Raw genomic sequence first — 15,300 nt, 5'->3', positions numbered from 1 at the left:
AAATTAAAGCACCTCTCTTCTCGGCGATGTTTTCAGTAACAAAGTCAGTATTGCCCCTGAAGACTTGGGCGTTGTCTGTGTGCAGTCCCTGTCCTTGCTTCAGCATACGGGGCGGTAGGCCTTCCTTCTGGCACCTCCTTGTGGTTCCCTACTCCCTGAGGCTGCCTCTGTTCCAGACTTTGCGCATGCCAAGTACAAAGTCTGGTCCTTTCCTCAACTAATCCTTTGAAATGTTTTCTAACAGTGAGCTCATATACGGTTCCTTCTATTAACAGTTTCTTAATCAGAGGGAAACAGAACCCACAGAGTTTCTCCAGTTATTTCAGACTTTCCAGCAACTGCCTTTGTTTGGCATTTTCAAATGATGTTTGTAGTCAAACTATGACCTTTTCTGTTTTATGATGAACGTATCAGAATCAGTCTTGGGAGACCTCTCAGCATCTTGTTTTCTGTAAATGCTTCTTGCCACATTGGATCTAGTGTCAGTAATGCTTTGGAAGACAGAAAGAAATTCATTTTTCTGGTTCGAGTGGAAGGTGCAAGATATGTCACTATTTTTCCCTCATCTGACACAGAATCAGTCATTTCAAAACACTGGGAAGGTGTTCAGAAGGAAAGATCCTTCACTCGAAGTATTAAAACTGTAATAATTACAGTTGTTCTTAAGGTCATGATGATCTAGGAGTGACGGATTTCTATTAATGTGCAAATAGCAAGGTGTGTATTTGATCATCCCTATTATTTTTGTGACCTTCAAAAGTTAACCTGTTAACTTGAGACAAAGTAAAAAATGGATCCTTTTGGTTCACTTTCCAAAATAATCCTGTAGTATTTGAATGTTTACTTTTATACAGAGGGTCACACCAGACCACAGAAGCATACTGTGGTTCTTTAATTGATATATGTCTCCCGGGCAGGAAATACAGAAATTGCCTAATACAATTTCCTGATGCAGAATGGAAGTTGAAAGGCAAAAAGCTGGTACCAGTGCTCTAGTACTACAGTGTGTAGCCTTATCCCTGCATGGAGAGCCTTGCAGGTAAGTCACTCTTACCAAAGGGAATAAAGTTATCTGTGCATTCTTTGTTCTTACAAAATGTGCGAGTATTCATTTCATAGTATAATTATGCAGAATTTATTTTTTTAACAGTTTTTGCTGTAATATTTTACAAGAAATGTTTGCATTTTAAATTATTGTTCATAGAAATATTTATGCTTTTCAGATACAGAGAAGAAGCAACCTGATGTCTTTCATGCTTTGAAGTTGGGTAAGCTGACAGGATTTTTCTACTGTGCCTGGTTCCGGTAACCACTCAGCATGTTTGTTTGCTAACATGGGAAACTGAAATGTGTTCTGTTTTCATGACCGCTTTCTTCCTTTTCATTTTTACAAATACATTTATTTCTGTGGTTTGTATTTGTTTTTCTTCACGTTCCAATGTGAGAAGATATTTATGAGATCCTGGTCGTGCCCTTCGTGCCACAATAGTGTGATTTAGTATTTTCCAAGACTATGCTTCATTTAACATGACATTTTTTTCTTATAAGCGTGAAGTGCAAAAAATAAATTCGCTGATTTTTGCAAAAATTATGCTGGCCTCTTCTCCATATGAGCATTTTAGTTGCTATTTAAAGTTACTTTGAGAAAAAAGCGTTTCAGATCTTGTCTGTTCTCTCGTGACGAAGAGTGACTTTCATGAGCACACCTTTGATGGGTCTGTTTTGTGGCAAATACAAAAAGCCAGAGCCATCCTGTTGATTTAAATTTGATCCAGACTGTGATGGGTTGCACTCCTGGTGACTGGCTAGCTGCTTTCTAGTTATCTATTTATCTTCTCAAATATGGGACGAATATTAAATCTTATGAAATTAAATCTTACATCCAGTGAAAACATGAGAAGAGTCCCACGAGGCCTGTGATAGTCTCAGGAGGGGTTTGCTCTTTCTCCTATCATCCTTCCCTTACTTGGGCTAAGATGCCCCGGACAGTGGGGCTAATTCAGTCTTGGTGTGCATTTGGCCTAGTAATCCTGTCTGGAGCTGTACTTTCTACATCTGTGGCATAGAAAATCTGATCCATAGAGCACTGAAAGCTGCCTGTAGCCCTCCTGACAGTGATATGTGCAAGTAGAATTAGTAAGCTTCAGCACAGCTACCTCTTTCCGCCTTTTTTTTTTGTCCATTTACCTTCTTCTGACTGCAGCATCATAACGAAACCTCTGATGTGGCTCATCTTCTTGCTTTCAGTGGGGAGCTGAAACCTAAGGAGTACTCTCTCGACAACTTTCAAATGGATTTTTACTTTTTTTTTTTAATTTCTAATTTGTAGATGAGTGATTTTTTGAAGGAAAATACCAGTTTTTCAGCATCTGTTCAAAGGGATTTCAGTAACACATCTTTATATCAACAATTATCTGTGATCTGTTGAGTTTTATTCTTGCTGCATTCCTACTGAAAATTTATTCAAATAAAAATTATTTTCAAATGTGCAAACCCGGCCTAAGCATTGAGATTAATCTCTTTGTGGTGCACTTTAACAATTGCTTTTCAATTAACCATCGTAGGCCACCATGTCAGAAATTTTATGGGTTTTCATACTATTGGAACTGGTAATAAGCAGACATAATGGTGAGGAAGAGATAATAGGTTACGGCTCTGGGAGTTCTCTTTTAAGTGTCAACTCTCCATACATAAGCTACAAAACTTCTTCCTCAGAAGCCTTGAGTCAGTTAGATTTCAATTCAGCTACCCTTCTCAGATGCGTGAGACTTAGCTGGAGGTTTGAAAATGTTAGTGCTGGGTCAGAAGTAGTTTTAGGGGAGCCAAATGAATATTAGTGCATTTTTAAAAATTTTTCTAAAATCGTTGGATATAAAAAAGGTTTGCTAGGTTAAGAAGTGGCAGGACCAGAGTTCAAAGTCAATTCTGGAGTTTCTTTGGGTTCCAGGGTTTCTGTTTAACGAACTCTGTCATGTACTTCTGCGTTAAAAAAGGCCATTTGGTGTCTTTTACTGAATTGAGACAAGAAAAATCAGTTCTGTGCTTTCACCTTCCAAGAAATTAGATTGTTATTGAGGGTGGCACACAGTGCCTGCAGGGCTAATCTGGGGTTATGAAGATCTTCCCAAGGAAAGTATTGACATCAATGATTCTGTTGAGGGAAATCCGTGCCCTAAAGCAGTATATTGTTTTAAGGTGTTTTTTTTTTTAGTACGTGAAAGTATTTCCATTTGCACAGCAGTTGAGTATTTGTTTCTTTTTGCCTCCGTTCCTGCGATGGTACATATTCAATCAGAGATCTTTTTTTCCTCTTAGCTTCTTCCATGCTTTTGTCTGCCATACGACATCAAAAAAGTAAGGGAGCTGAGTGAATTTAAACTCTCTTTCAGAAGATGACCCTGAGTACCTCATACATTTTTTAAACAATGCTTGTTCCTCTCTTCATTAAGATTTAGACAAAAAAAATACTACCCATATTTTGCATATTTTTTTGTAATCTCGGTGACTACCAGCCTCTTTTATGTGGAAACATGAACATTAAGTTTACTTTTAAAAAAGATGACAGGAATAATGCATTACTCTTGAGGAAGGAGTAGGGAAGATTGGAGATTTAATTTAAATATCAGAACCAGCGTTAAAAAAAAAAAAAAAAGATTCCTTTCTGAATACTAGAAAGTTGAGCACTGTAATAGACTCTTTCCCTGAGAGGTTGTGATGTCTCGTAAGCAGTGGTTTTTAGAAACAGGGAACCATCTTTGTGGGAGGAGTTATGGGTCAGTATGACACTGGATGTTGTTCTTCCATCTCAAAGTAAGGCTGACCTCTAACACCTTTCATAGTGCCTTTGTACTCACCTTTTTTTGATCCTAGAATTGTGGCTTTCTGTGATTTCTGTCTATGGAAATGGATTGGGGATCTTAGTCCTGCTGAATGACTGTGTCTCAGCATCACTGCTGTTTCTTGTACGTCCTCTTAGGACAATTTGATGGAAAAGTTCCCTACCCACGTCTTCACATGAGATGTACTGTGATTTATACAGCCTTTATGGCTTAGTTATTATTTCCAGTAAATGTAGGCTGATAACAGCAAATCCCAATATGTATTAATTCACTGACTGAGAATTTATCTATTGCTGATGTGTAGATTACTTTTTATCACTATTTTGCAGGCAACTTTCAGCTGGTTAAAGAGATAGTTGATGAAGACTCAAGTCAGGTCAATATTACCAATGTTGATGGCGCATCTCCATTGATGATTGCAGCTGTAACTGGACAGCTGCCCCTTGTCCAGCTCCTTGTTGAGAAAAATGCTGATGTTGACAAACAGGATAATGTTCATGGTTGGACAGCACTAATGCAAGCTACATACCATGGGTAAGTTTTATGCTCTCAGGGTCTAACAAAAAAGAAATTTCCATTTTCTTACATCCAGATAGAAAAAAAAATCTTTTTGGTATTGATTCTAGAAGGAGAGAGCTCTTTCTAGAATTTTAGAGTCTTGTAGCTTCATTCTTCTGAGACCCTTAGGGTGTCCTGAGCTTTTCAGAGCAGACCTGAATGTGTTTGGATTTAAGAAATGAGTGGCGCATTTGGAAATTCGAATCTTCCTCTGTAAGTACTGGGAACATAGTGCTCCAGGCAGGCACTAGGAGATTCCAACTTCTAGCCTTTGCCTTTTGTTAAAGTAGTACCACCCACACACAGGGTTGTAAGCCTACACAAACTTATGAAACTCAAGGCAGTCACCTTTGTCTGTGCTCTGTTTTCCAATCCAAAATCCATTCTTAAGATTCCCCTCTTCTGAAGTTTTCATTAACTGTTCCAAAATGTGTCCTCTGGAAAACTTACTTGTTTTCTCTAAAGCTGTTTTATAAGGAGTCAAATCCCAGAAGTCAGCATGGGTACTTCACATGTAATCTTGGTCCTGCAGTTGGCAATATCTGAACCCAGGAGGCTCCTGTATTCAGGTACTCCTCTTGTCTGTGAAAACAAGGACTGGAAACCCTTATACTCACAAGAATCTCTGCTACCCCTTGTTAGGAGCGGCAGTAGTTGGTGGGGTCGCCTCTGCAAGCAAGGTCTGTGTGAGCCAGAGACTCTGAAGGATTGAGTCACTCTGTGTGCTCTGAAGGTGCAGAATGGGAGGGCGGGATGGGGAACACATTTTTCAGGAGTAGAAGAAATATAAGGGAGGAATGTTGAGGAGCTACAGTAAGGATATGCAGAGTTTTTTAGAAGATAGGAAGAACATTTGTTCTTCACTTTTGGTTGATTTTATTTGGTGTATCTTCAGATAGAGGTAATGCTCTGAAGTGGAGATGTTGAGATCTGTTTGTCAGCTTCTGTGGTAGTCAGTCTCAAGGAATTTTGTATTGATTATATTTCCCATAGCTTTGCTGTTTACTTACTTTGTAGGCTGTAATACAGTATTGGTTTTAATTTGCAAGGCAAGTCCTGCTTACTTTTTCACGAGTGTGGGAAAGAAGAGGGGTTGATGGGAATTGGATGGTGAGTCCTGTTATGCAAATTGCTTTTATGGGCTTTTGCTAGAAGGTGTTTGTATCATGACTTACTGCTGATTTGTTTGTGCATTCTAGACACTTCAAGGAAATATCTGTCTCTAAGTGAAGACTGTCTGGAGTTCAAAATGATTTTTAGTCACTTTGCCTTTTATTGTATGCAATTTCTTATCTGTTCTGAATAAGAAGTTGTTTTTAATTATTAATGATGTCGTATAGTGACTTCTGGACTGATCTTTGTATTTCCACCTGCTTTTTGCCCTAAGTTTCATTGGGAAATGGGCAGCAAGTCTCAGGATCATTTCTAAAGGGCAGCTTAAGAAACTGACTATTCAAATTAGTTTAAGGCAGACTTTCTGCATGCCAATTAGTGCAGTTTGTAGGAAGTAAACTGTGTGACAAAGGAATCATGGGAGCTCCTGGTTAAACTGTGGACAAATTTTATACTTGGTTAGCTATTGCAAAGGTAAAACTGATCTGTAATTGAGGAGGAATGGTGTAAAAGGATAGAAATGGAGCACTGGTCTTCTCTGTGTATATCTTTCTCTCATATAAGCAATGCATTTTTATTTATTTTTTCTCTCCCTTGAAGAAACAAAGAAGTTGTAAAGTATTTGTTAAACCAAGGAGCTGATGTCAATCTTCGTGCAAAAAACGGATACACTGCTTTTGACTTGATAATGCTACTGAATGACCCAGGTATGTTATTTCAGAGAGCACTGAGGAAGAGTTTGTAATTGCAACATATACAGATAAACTCTTTCAATCCAGAAATTACATTAAAGTTTCTACGGATTATTGGCTGAGGTCCATGCTAGGTTGGACCAAGTAAGGGTACTGTCTGAAAGTGATGTTTCTCGAATTAATTATTCAGATGGATATATACACATATGGGCTAACTGAGTTTGTTCCTCTTGTTTTTGTTTTTGAAAGTGCTCCAAAATGTGGTGTTTTTGTCATTAGAACCTGTTCAGTGTTATTTAATTATTGTGGCCCGGGCGTTCCGTGGTATCTTGAGCAGTGAACTAGGAACTGGAGCTAGAAGTTTCCACTGAGTAAGCAGCAGTGTAGGGACAGGACAAAGAGAGTGCAATCAGAACAAGACGAAGGAACTGGCTGAAGCTCCCACTAGATCTGTAAAAGCTAAGCAAAATCACGTTAGTCTTCAAATTGTTAGCCACAGGGGTGCTTTAAAAAAAGGCAGCATGCTTTGGGGAGGCCTCAAATACCTTTAGATTTTATTGTAGTTCGTTTAGCCTAGTTAATTTGGGACTTCATTGTTGACTTTACCTGGTGCCTGGATTGCTTTCTCCAAAGTTGAAAATCCATACTGCTAATGGAATTAGTGCATTTTCTCTGTATTTACTCACAATGGTGCTTATCTTTGCTTTGTCTAAAGTTGATCACTAATAGTATGAAATTTTAGAAAATGAATACAGTAAATGTATTTTTCATATAATTAACTACTTGTAGGACCAAATAGTTCATCTAGTTACATGTTCAGAAAGAGGAATATATAGGTCAGTTCTGTCTGCCCTTCTAAAAGTCTTTCCTTATTTCTGTGTACAGTACAATTTTACAGAATAGTTTTTTGCTTTCCTGTCCTCATCTCATACTTGTTCTTGTTTCTACCTTTTCCTTTCCGTTTTTCTTACTTTTTTCCTCTATTTTTTTTCTTACCATGTCTTTTCAGTCCCTTCATTGTCCAGGCTGAACATCTCCTTTCTCTTTGGGATTTAATTTCAAGATTCTTTTCTGCAACCTGCACTTGAGGAAAGAATATTCGTTTGTCTCTGCTCTCTTCTATGTCAGGTGAGAAAAGGGAGCACCACAGTGCTGTTAACTTATGCAGAGTACAAGAGCAGGCAGTTCACTTGGTCACACCACTGATTCTGACTGAATCATATGCTTATTTATACTGCTAAATATCTTTAGAGAGGTGATGGTAAGACTGCAGCCCATTGTGTGGGGAGAAGAGGTGGGAGACACACGACAAGAAACAAAGAAGTGGGTATTCATCTGCTTTGTTTGAGAGTTTTAGATTTATTATTATACTTCAGTGGGAATTACGGGAAGATCATCAGCATATCTGTTGTGATTTGGCAAAGCAAAATAGAATAAAAAGTATCTTAATTTATTTCTTTTAGACACAGAACTTGTACGGTTACTCGCATCAGCATGCATGCAAGTAGACAAGGACAAGAATAAACTGAACAACAGATCATCTTTGCCTTGTTCCAGAAGTAGGCAGTCCTTAAATGTCCCAATGCTGCCAGATGACAAAGGAGGTCTAAAGGTAAAAAAATGTCTTTATTCATCCTTCATGTGTGAAGCAGAGAAGGTCATTGCCGAGAAGTAGTTTGTATCTAATATGTAACTAGCTGTGGGGGTCTTTGCCTTTCTGAATTCCTGGTTGACAGCTTTTTGTAGTTATATGAAATCTAATGTATGTCCAGCTTTATTTCTCTTCAGGTAACAAGGCAAAGAGAAAACTTTTAAAGAAAAGTCAGCATCGAAGCACATTTCAATGCCTAGAAGTAGAGGTCATAATTAAATAGTGGAAGGTACTACATTCATGAGTTTGGAACTGAATTTCCATTACAATCCTAGTTTTAAATCATCCAAATGTAATCTAATTTTCGTAGACTTTTCCTGTACTCACAACTAATCTTTACTTTGAAATGGGTGTGGATGTGTTACTGGATTTTTTTTTTTGTCTCCTAACACACTGAGAAGCTGCTTATTTATGTATTTGTTTTATGTGGAAATTGCAACAGTAGTTCTTTATATTTTACTTTTATAGTTGACACTAGAAGGAAAAAGGATGATGTAGGAAGGAAACAGAAATTCGGGTCACGTACTCGAAAATACTGTGATGATGTGCAGGACAGCCAAAGAGACTTCAGAGGCTATCTCTCTCATCTAAATGTAAGAACAATGAAAGGGAGGGGTTTAGATTCATCATGAAGCAGCAGACTTCTAGGTGGGAGGGTAGGCTTCGTTTCAGCCACAGATGGAAGTTGGCACTGAAAATTAAGAAGATCATAGCAGACCTTTAATATGAAGAGTGGAAGAACATGCAAGAGTGGAAGACTTACATGTCCTCTGTGTAGAGTCACTGGAATGCTGTATTCTTAACTAGAAATTGGCAGTTAACCAGTAGAAAACAACAGTGTGTGCCATTTGAATAAGAATATTGAAAACTTACGTGGTCTGTCCTCAAAAAAAGAAGGAAAAACATTTCAGTTTATTCTGTTGTTGCTGTATTTATTTGCTTAGGTAAACATTTTTTGGTGATGATATACCTCAGAGTTTCCTTGCGTCTGTGATCTCACATTTTCATCATAAATGTTACCAGAATCTTGGAAACACACATGTTAATTTCCAGACTATTTCTGACATGAATTTTGAAGATCATTTACAGTTCTACTTTAGAATCTGTTGTACAATTTTTGAAGTGACAAGTTGTTGTTTTTATATGATCATCCTTCAGTATCAATTTAGATGGACCTTTTAGGAATGCAGTTACCTAGCTTTGCCTAGTCTTTGACATTGTGTAAAGCAGATCACCAGCAGGTCAGATTGCAACTTTTGCAGTGATGTGGGGCAGGGGCTTGAATTGGAGTCACGTAGACGATTTCAAGGTGAAAATAGAAAAAAAAAATTTTGAAGGATTTGTCACCGATCAAGATTTAAATATGAATATTCATATTTAATATATCAATGTGTGTCACACCCCGTTCCCTGGTTTATTTCAGCCAGTGAGAAGACACTGACTGCAGTGCACTTCACTAACACCCTGTCCTGTTCTCTGGTCTTGCACGACCTTTCACCTCCTTCAGAAAGCTATGCTTGGACCATACTCCACAGCGTGTAGAATGTTTTAATATTTGGTCTCAAAGCAACAAAACTTCACATTATCTACAAGTCTTAATCAAGCACTTTTTCAGCAGGAATTGTATTCTGTATAATTCTCCTCTCTGTGTTTTTATACAGATAGATAGTTCAAAAGCTGGAAGCCTGTATGTCTTCCTCTTGCTTATAATGCTTTATTAACTATTATGTCTGATTGTATTTTTCATATCTTCTTAAAATGTTCAGAGAGTAAAAATGACATTCTCAGAGTGGCTGGGGAGATCATCAAACTCATCTTGCTTTGGACCAGTGTGTGAGAAGAAGGCCTAAGTGAGGATCTGTCATTTGAAAGAGTTGTTCTTCCATGTGGACAACTTCTCTGTGTGGAGCCAGGACTGTAAAACAAATTGCCCAGAAGGTTTCAGTTAGGTATTTATGGTGACTTAGCCAGAACAAATATTTTCTGTCTAGGTCAGTGCAAATGGCAAAACATGGAATCTACTGAATCACAGAAATGGAAGAATGAGAGGAAACTTCAGGGGCCCACCTGCCTTTATGTAAGGAGACCAAATGAGTATGCCAGGAGCTTCCTTGACAAAGCTTCTGTTCTATCTCTCACTGTGATGAAGATCTCATGATTACCCTCTGTGGTTCCACTACTTGTCTGTTTCTAGAGTCAGATTTTTTTCCCCTGATCTAGTCCAAATCTCTCTTGCTGTGTTTTACATTGAGTAATTATTTTTCAATTATCAGTGTACAGCTTCATCTTTATAAGAACTACATGCATACTTAGATATCAAATTCTCTTCATCCTCTTAGTTTCTGTTTTCTTATCCAAATTTCCTTGTTCGCAGGCTATATTTCGTGAACTTTTTATTTCTAGTGTGTCTTCATCTGTCTTAAGGTGAGGTATCCATAACAAGTAATGGAATTCTAACTAGGATCCTAGTTGTGTATCTCATGGAATGGCTGGTGAAATTTACCTCTTTTTGCAGCACTAGGACGCTGTAGATCTATCTTTACAGGACCTATACTTAGTGGGATGATACAGCTCTGATTTCCTTTTTTTCTTCAGTACAGCTGCTTTGCTGTTTATTCCTTTTTCTGTGTTTGTGCACTAGTTTTTTTCTTCTTACATATCACCTTGACTCCTACTGAAAAATGTCAATTTATCGTATCATTTTGAGCATCTGTCCGTGTGTCTTACACAAACAATATAAAATAAATAGTTTCATCATTGCTTTTATTAATGAATATTTCCGAACTCGTGTTTCATTCCGCTAAATATTTCCTCCTGGTTTGAGAGTAAATTGTTGCCAATTTATTTCTTAGCATGTCTTTTGGTCACATTACTTTCCATATATTACTTTTACTAGAAGCATATTTTCCTCGTTTGTTTAGAGAATGGTATGTGGAATAGTGATGGGCTTTATTAAAGTCAAGCTATGACGAATCTTCTCCTCCCTTTAACCCACTTTGACCAGTTATCCTGACAAAGAGAAAGATTGATTTGGTGTGATTTATTCCTGACGAACACATGCTAACTTTCTAGTGTTGTTATAAATATCTAAGGTATTTCTCAAGTGGCAACACTGTTTTCTATTCTTTGGTACCATTGCATTCTCCCATTGCTACTAAATCTTGGCCTTTTGACAGACACTATTTTTAACCATGAACACATTTTTGCTATTTGGCTTTTTTCAATCTAGTTTAAAACCCTTTATTCCAGCTTCTGTATGTCTGTGAGACAAAAGGTTTATGGACAAGCCACAACCTTCTGCAGCAGCACACTGGAGACTCCAGAGCTCTAAACCCCAGAAGACAAATGAACCTCTCTGCTGGAATTCCTTTTTTGCCAGAGAAAGTGCCGGTGTTTTGTACTGTAACATAGTGGCTGCACTTCATTTCAGGTGGCTTTGTGGTTAGAGCATACGTTAACAAATGAGAAGCACTGTAAAGAGTAGCAAGTATGAGAGAAACTTTGAAGTGATCTTTTTGCTCAGTGAGGCTAGCTTGTTCTTCTTACAAGCCGACCACATTGTACAAGCAGTCCCTTTTGTAAGCTCATTGTTCTCCATATTAAAACTAAAGGGATTTTTTCATCCTTTGAATTCCTTTTGGCAGGTGAATAAATGCTGAACTCTGTGGTTTTCATTTCTTTCTCAGAACCATTTGTCTCTATTGCCTTTTTCCCTCAGGTCTTAGTTGCTGAAAGTAATGTAAATCTTTATTAGCTATGGCTCCAAAGAGATACAAAGGTCTGAGGACTCTGTCCATTATTAATGCTCCGTGCAGATTTTAAAATCTTTTTAATGATCGTTTGCTAGAGGGATTGATTTATGGGCAATAAGTTTACAGCTTATATTGCTTAGTTCTAATTTATGACAGTTGGGAAGAGTTATATCAATCAGCAGCTGAAAATTATTAAATGCCAGGGAGAGAGAAGAATATAGATGGTGAGAATAATAGCTAAGAATAAAGAGTAAACTACAAAAGTGCATATCTGGACTGGACATCAAATAAAGCTGTCTTTTCGAGAAAAGTTCAGACAGTATCCATGTATACGATACCTATATAGGGAGAGGCTATGGATGCAGTAGTCCTTAGGCAGTATTGTTTTGAGTTTATATTTCCTCTCTGGAACTCCTTTATCACTGCAGTTAAGACTGCCTAATTGTACATTTCTTTTCCTCATATTTTTATTTTAGTTGGAACTAAATTGTTCTTTTTCCTTCTCAATCTAGTCTTGGTGGAGCAGGATGTCCAATCGGTTCCGCAAGCTGAAGCTGACTCAGACATTGCGCCATGGATTTTCTTCCAATCAGTTTGGGCCTTTTCCTGATGAGCCTGAATCTTCATTAAATTCCACCATGAAAGCAGTTCCACAGAGTGATACAGACCCCTCTGGAACTACTGATGCTCCTATGGCCTGGGTCACAAATAACACAGGTAGTGATAAAGCTGGAGTTGTCTGATAGGAAGTGAACTCTTATGGGATAGTCAAGATGATATTATTTCTAGTTTATTCATTTAGTGCTTCTTTAGTGTAGCTAAAAAGTCACAAATTCTATCTGTATTGTATAGAAAGAGATACGTTTGTACCCCTGACTGTTGATGGTGCTGAATATTGAGGGCAGCATTGTTTCAGCACGGAAATGCCAATGTAACAATATTACTGCTTTGTAGCAGGAGCCCTGAAATTTGTCAGGAACAGACAGCTCGCTCAAGAACTGTTACTATCTTCAATAAAATAGGTAGTGAAAATCAGTTTGTTTAAAAGAAATTTGAGAAAAAAAGTTCAGAAAAGCCCAGATTATAAGGAACTCTTACTGAAATTGTACAGCTCTCTGTACAAAAGTCCCACAGTTTGTAATGTGAAGAAAGACTATTGACTTAACTTTAATTTAGGTATACAAGGCATCAGTGGAAAATGAAATTCTGTGTGCTTACTGAGGTTACAGCTGTTGAATGTTTCAGAACAGGTTGTACTAGATGATCTTAGAAATCTTTTTGAACCATAATGATTCTGTGGTTCTCTGCAAACAAAAGCTATCCTTCAGAATAAAAAGCAGGGGCATGCAGACAAGTAAATTTCATTTATGTATTTTTCAGGTGTAAACACTACAAAAGGAGGGAAGGATGATGAATTATTGACAACCATGGTATGTTGAGGATTCTTGGCATGTTCAGAAGATAATGCAGTTACAGTGTGCTTTGTGTTTGTTTGTTTTGCTTTTGCTTTGTTCTGTTTTTTTTTTGGTTTTGTTTTTTTACCTGCTCTCTCCAAGTCACCATTAAAACAAGAAGTATCACTGGTTGGTAATCACTAGAGCAGAACTGACAAGCTGTGATATGTATATGGTTGTATAGACTAGGAAGTACTACAAATAGTACAGTATGACAGCTCTTGAAGAATGCTGACTTCTTTCATGAGTTATCCTTACTTTTGTATGATCAACAATGAATTAGTAAAGTAGATTGACTGAGTGGCTGATTACTCACTGACAAGCAGTATGCTGTGAAGAAGACATGAAACAGTGCATTCTGAAAGTGAGAAGTAAACTGTGAAATAGTTTGGGATGTATATTTATATTATTCTGTTTCTTCTTTTGTTATGTTTTAAGTTCCCATACAGTTTACTCCTTGGAGATGTCATTAAATTTGGTTGGTGATCTTTTATTTTTTCTTTTAAGAAGATTGAGTGAATTTTGATCGGACTCACTGACAGAACTCCAGGGAGCCAGTATCACTTGTGCTGTTCTTTTCTTTTTTTCTGGAGAATACATGTAGAGCAGGAACAAACAGTTGTTCAGTATTTCCAGGTGTCTTATCTAGGAGTTCAGAGAGGACAGCCTTACCAAGCATCCCATATGTTGTTTCTGTGGAAGTTACTTGTTAACATTCCTGTTAAAATTGATGAAGAAAGGGACAGTTTGTGCCACTTTGTGAACTGTATTCTTTGTATTGAGTGAATGAATTTACTCGTACCAATATGTACCTTGGATTCTGTCTGTTATTATGTGCTGCGCATCTACACAGATGTTACTTTTATGTCTCATTTCCCTTTTATTTTGTTTAAAAATGCATTTGTCTCCGTCTTTTTATGTAACTTTGAAACTGCATCATTAGCTCCCAATAATCCTTCCAAGAAGAATCTCATTTCTGTTTCCTTTTTTTCCCGCTCTCAGTTGAGAAGTAGTGCTCCATTTACCAGGCTGCCTAGCGATAAACTGAAAGCGGTGATACCCCCTTTCTTACCACCCTCAAGTTTTGAGCTTTGGAATTCTGATCGAACGCGAATCAACAAAGATGGCAAAGCTGAACAGATGAGAACTGCCTGGCCACAGAGGGCAATCAAGCACGATTTTAACAGCAGTGGGAACTCAGATGTAGTAAGCAAATGAAATCTGTAAAAAAAAATACTGGGTGTTATTATGTCCAGGGCGTGCTGGCTGGTGAACCACATCAGTTCTGTGTTTAGAAATGATTTTGAACCCATTGTCTTAGTAATGGCTTGTCATTTTAAAATCTGCTTTTTAGGAAGAATACATGCCTCTGTGGGAAGAACATAAATCGAGTGAAAGCTTTCTGTGAAATGTCTCATTTCTTGTTCACTGGAACAAAGGCTAGCCATAAGGAATTTGCTGCAAACTGCTAAAGTGACTGTTAGTTCCACCCATATGTATTAGCTGCCAAAGCAGAAGCTGTCATACTAGTGTATCAGAAACTGCTCTGGTTCTGAAGACAACCTGTGGGAGAAGAGAAATTCATTTTTTTAGGAACTGGGGGGAAGGGAAGAAAAATTGTTGAGATATGTTGTATGCAAAAATATACTGACGTAATATGCTGAGAAGGTTGGTAAGTGATAAAATTTTAGCACTTATTGAACATTTGGGCTTAACAATCTTGTCAATCTTTGCTCTCTTAGTTGCTCATAGAGAAAGTCCTCCTTGCCTGAAATTGGACTCTAATATCCAAGTAAAGCTTATTTTACTAGTCCAGAACTGTATTTCCTGTCAGTTTGAGAAATGGGAGAATGAAGACATTTTAGAATTATTTTTTTCTGTCTTCCTATTTTAGGTGAAAGTTAGCTTAATACCACCAGTAAAAGAGGTTTAGGTAAAACGTGGTACAGTATTAGAAGGGAAGTGATCTCAGGAAGGTAAAGTTTGATTCATCATCCTAAAAATGATTGTAGTAATGTCAGTGGTGGTTGGCTCGCATGTATAAAGTCACAAGCAAGGCATGTAGAGGAGGACTAGCCACTGGCTATATTTCTGCAGGGAAAGAAACGTGTTGCTTTGAGCAACAAGGTAAGAAGCATAAAAAAGCTGAGCTTCAGGAGTCATATATCAAATGGTTGGCAGTGATCAGTGGTGTGTAAGGAAAATTCAAGGCAGATGTGGATGTGGTTGAACGTTTGGCTA

The 15,300-nt window shown here is 37.7% G+C and overlaps 1 protein-coding gene across 2 annotated transcripts in view; it reads left to right on the top strand.

Annotated features, from left to right (window-relative positions):
• Window positions 1–15,300, top strand: part of ANKS6 (ankyrin repeat and sterile alpha motif domain containing 6) — a 39,901-nt gene that overhangs the window by 6,948 nt on the left and 17,653 nt on the right. For both annotated transcript variants that reach the window (XM_021387420.1, XM_021387421.1), the window contains exons 3-9: window positions 1,224–1,268; window positions 4,169–4,373; window positions 6,111–6,217; window positions 7,666–7,814; window positions 12,118–12,322; window positions 12,986–13,035; window positions 14,062–14,265. In XM_021387420.1, the coding sequence (XP_021243095.1) occupies window positions 1,224–1,268; window positions 4,169–4,373; window positions 6,111–6,217; window positions 7,666–7,814; window positions 12,118–12,322; window positions 12,986–13,035; window positions 14,062–14,265 (965 nt within the window). The remainder of the gene's footprint in view (window positions 1–1,223; window positions 1,269–4,168; window positions 4,374–6,110; window positions 6,218–7,665; window positions 7,815–12,117; window positions 12,323–12,985; window positions 13,036–14,061; window positions 14,266–15,300) is intronic.

Source organism: Numida meleagris, chromosome 2, assembly GCF_002078875.1.
Source record: "Numida meleagris isolate 19003 breed g44 Domestic line chromosome 2, NumMel1.0, whole genome shotgun sequence".
Lineage (NCBI taxonomy): Eukaryota > Metazoa > Chordata > Aves > Galliformes > Numididae > Numida > Numida meleagris.
The sequence above is the reverse complement of the archived record's forward strand: the minus strand, read 5'-3'. Positions and strand labels throughout refer to the sequence as shown.